The 1,521-nt window shown below is 56.1% G+C and overlaps 1 protein-coding gene across 1 annotated transcript in view; it reads left to right on the forward strand.

The window, feature by feature from the left end:
• SETDB1 (SET domain, bifurcated 1) overlaps positions 1-1,521 on the forward strand; it is a 17,362-nt gene that overhangs the window by 9,755 nt on the left and 6,086 nt on the right. The window contains exons 12-14 of the mRNA XM_009326996.1: positions 31-633; positions 899-1,015; positions 1,328-1,497. Of these exons, the coding sequence (XP_009325271.1) occupies positions 31-633; positions 899-1,015; positions 1,328-1,497 (890 nt within the window). The remainder of the gene's footprint in view (positions 1-30; positions 634-898; positions 1,016-1,327; positions 1,498-1,521) is intronic.

Genomic DNA, 1,521 nt, shown 5'->3' on the forward strand with positions numbered 1-1,521 from the left:
TTGCTCAGTGTATCCCTTTTCCCCTAACAGGCTCTCCAGCGGCCAGGCAGGCAGTGGCACAGCACAGGCCTTCCATGGCATGATGGACCGCGTGCCCAACGAGCCCTCTTACCGAGCCCCGCTGGAGAAACTCTTCTACCTGCCGCACGTCTGCAGCTACACCTGCCTGTCCCGCGTCCGTCCCATCTGCAGCGACCAGTACCGCAGCAAGAACCCCCTGCTCATCCCGCTGCTCTACGACTTCCGACGGATGACAGCCCGCCGACGGGTTAACCGCAAGATGGGCTTCCACGTCCTCTACAAGACGCCATGCGGGCTGTGCCTGCGAACCATGCAGGAGATCGAACGCTACCTTTTTGAGACAGACTGCGACTTCCTTTTCCTGGAGATGTTCTGCCTGGACCCGTATGTGCTGGTAGATCGCAAGTTCCAGCCCTACAAGCCCTACTACTACATCGCAGACATTACCAAGGGCAGGGAGGACGTGCCGCTGTCCTGTGTCAACGAGATCGATAACACCCCGCCTCCGCAGGTGGCCTACAGCAAAGAACGCATCCCCGGCAAAGGGGTTTACATCAACACCAGCTGGGAGTTCCTCGTGGGCTGCGACTGCAAAGACGGCTGCAGAGACAAGTAGGTGACTCCTCGTGTGTCGCTGGGCCTGGAGGGTGGGGGACGGCACCTGCCTGCCCTGATAACAGCCCAAGGTGGAACCTGCTCTGGACTTTAAGCCCACGCGGCTCTGGTCGGCTGCAGGTTTGACTCCCAAGTCAAGCCCCGTGCGCCCGTCTCTGCACGTACGCGTGCAGGAGGATGCGATTTCTTTTCCTTTCTGCAAAACCGGTGTGTAAAACTTAACTTCTGGGGCGTGGGTGGGTTTTTCTGTGCGTCTCTCTAGATCAAAATGTGCCTGTCACCAGCTGACGGTCCAAGCCACTGGCTGCACCCCAGGTGGGCAGATCAACCCCAATTCAGGATACCAGCACAAAAGGCTGGAAGAATGCCTCCCGACAGGGTGAGTAGAGCTGCGTCTTCTCCTGCCCTCACAAATACCAGCCCCAGAAACAAGGCCTCCGATGCTATCAGAGAGGCAGTATTTCCTGGAGCTAAATGCACCTACTGAAAACCTGCCTCTGTTCTTGATTCATCTGCTAATGTGTGGCCCGGGATCTCTGGGCGTTACCGTAGTACCTGGCAACTAAGACTCTCCCTGCTCTGCTGAGCTTTAAGCCGCTGCCGCAAGTCCCTTTGCATCATTACTGGTACAACACCGAGTCTTGGGATATTGCTTTATCAGGGAAGGTGTCTCTGTTCTCCTTTCTTCCAGAGTTTACGAGTGTAACAAGAGGTGCAAGTGCAACATTAACATGTGCACCAATCGCTTGGTCCAGCACGGGCTCCAAGTCCGACTGCAGTTATTCAAGACGCAGAACAAAGGCTGGGGCATTCGCTGCCTTGATGATATTGCTAAAGGCTCTTTTGTCTGCATCTACGCAGGTAGGATCTCACCCCTTTACCTGC

Source organism: Pygoscelis adeliae, unplaced genomic scaffold (assembly GCF_000699105.1).
Source record: "Pygoscelis adeliae isolate BGI_AS28 unplaced genomic scaffold, ASM69910v1 Scaffold787, whole genome shotgun sequence".
NCBI lineage: Eukaryota > Metazoa > Chordata > Aves > Sphenisciformes > Spheniscidae > Pygoscelis > Pygoscelis adeliae.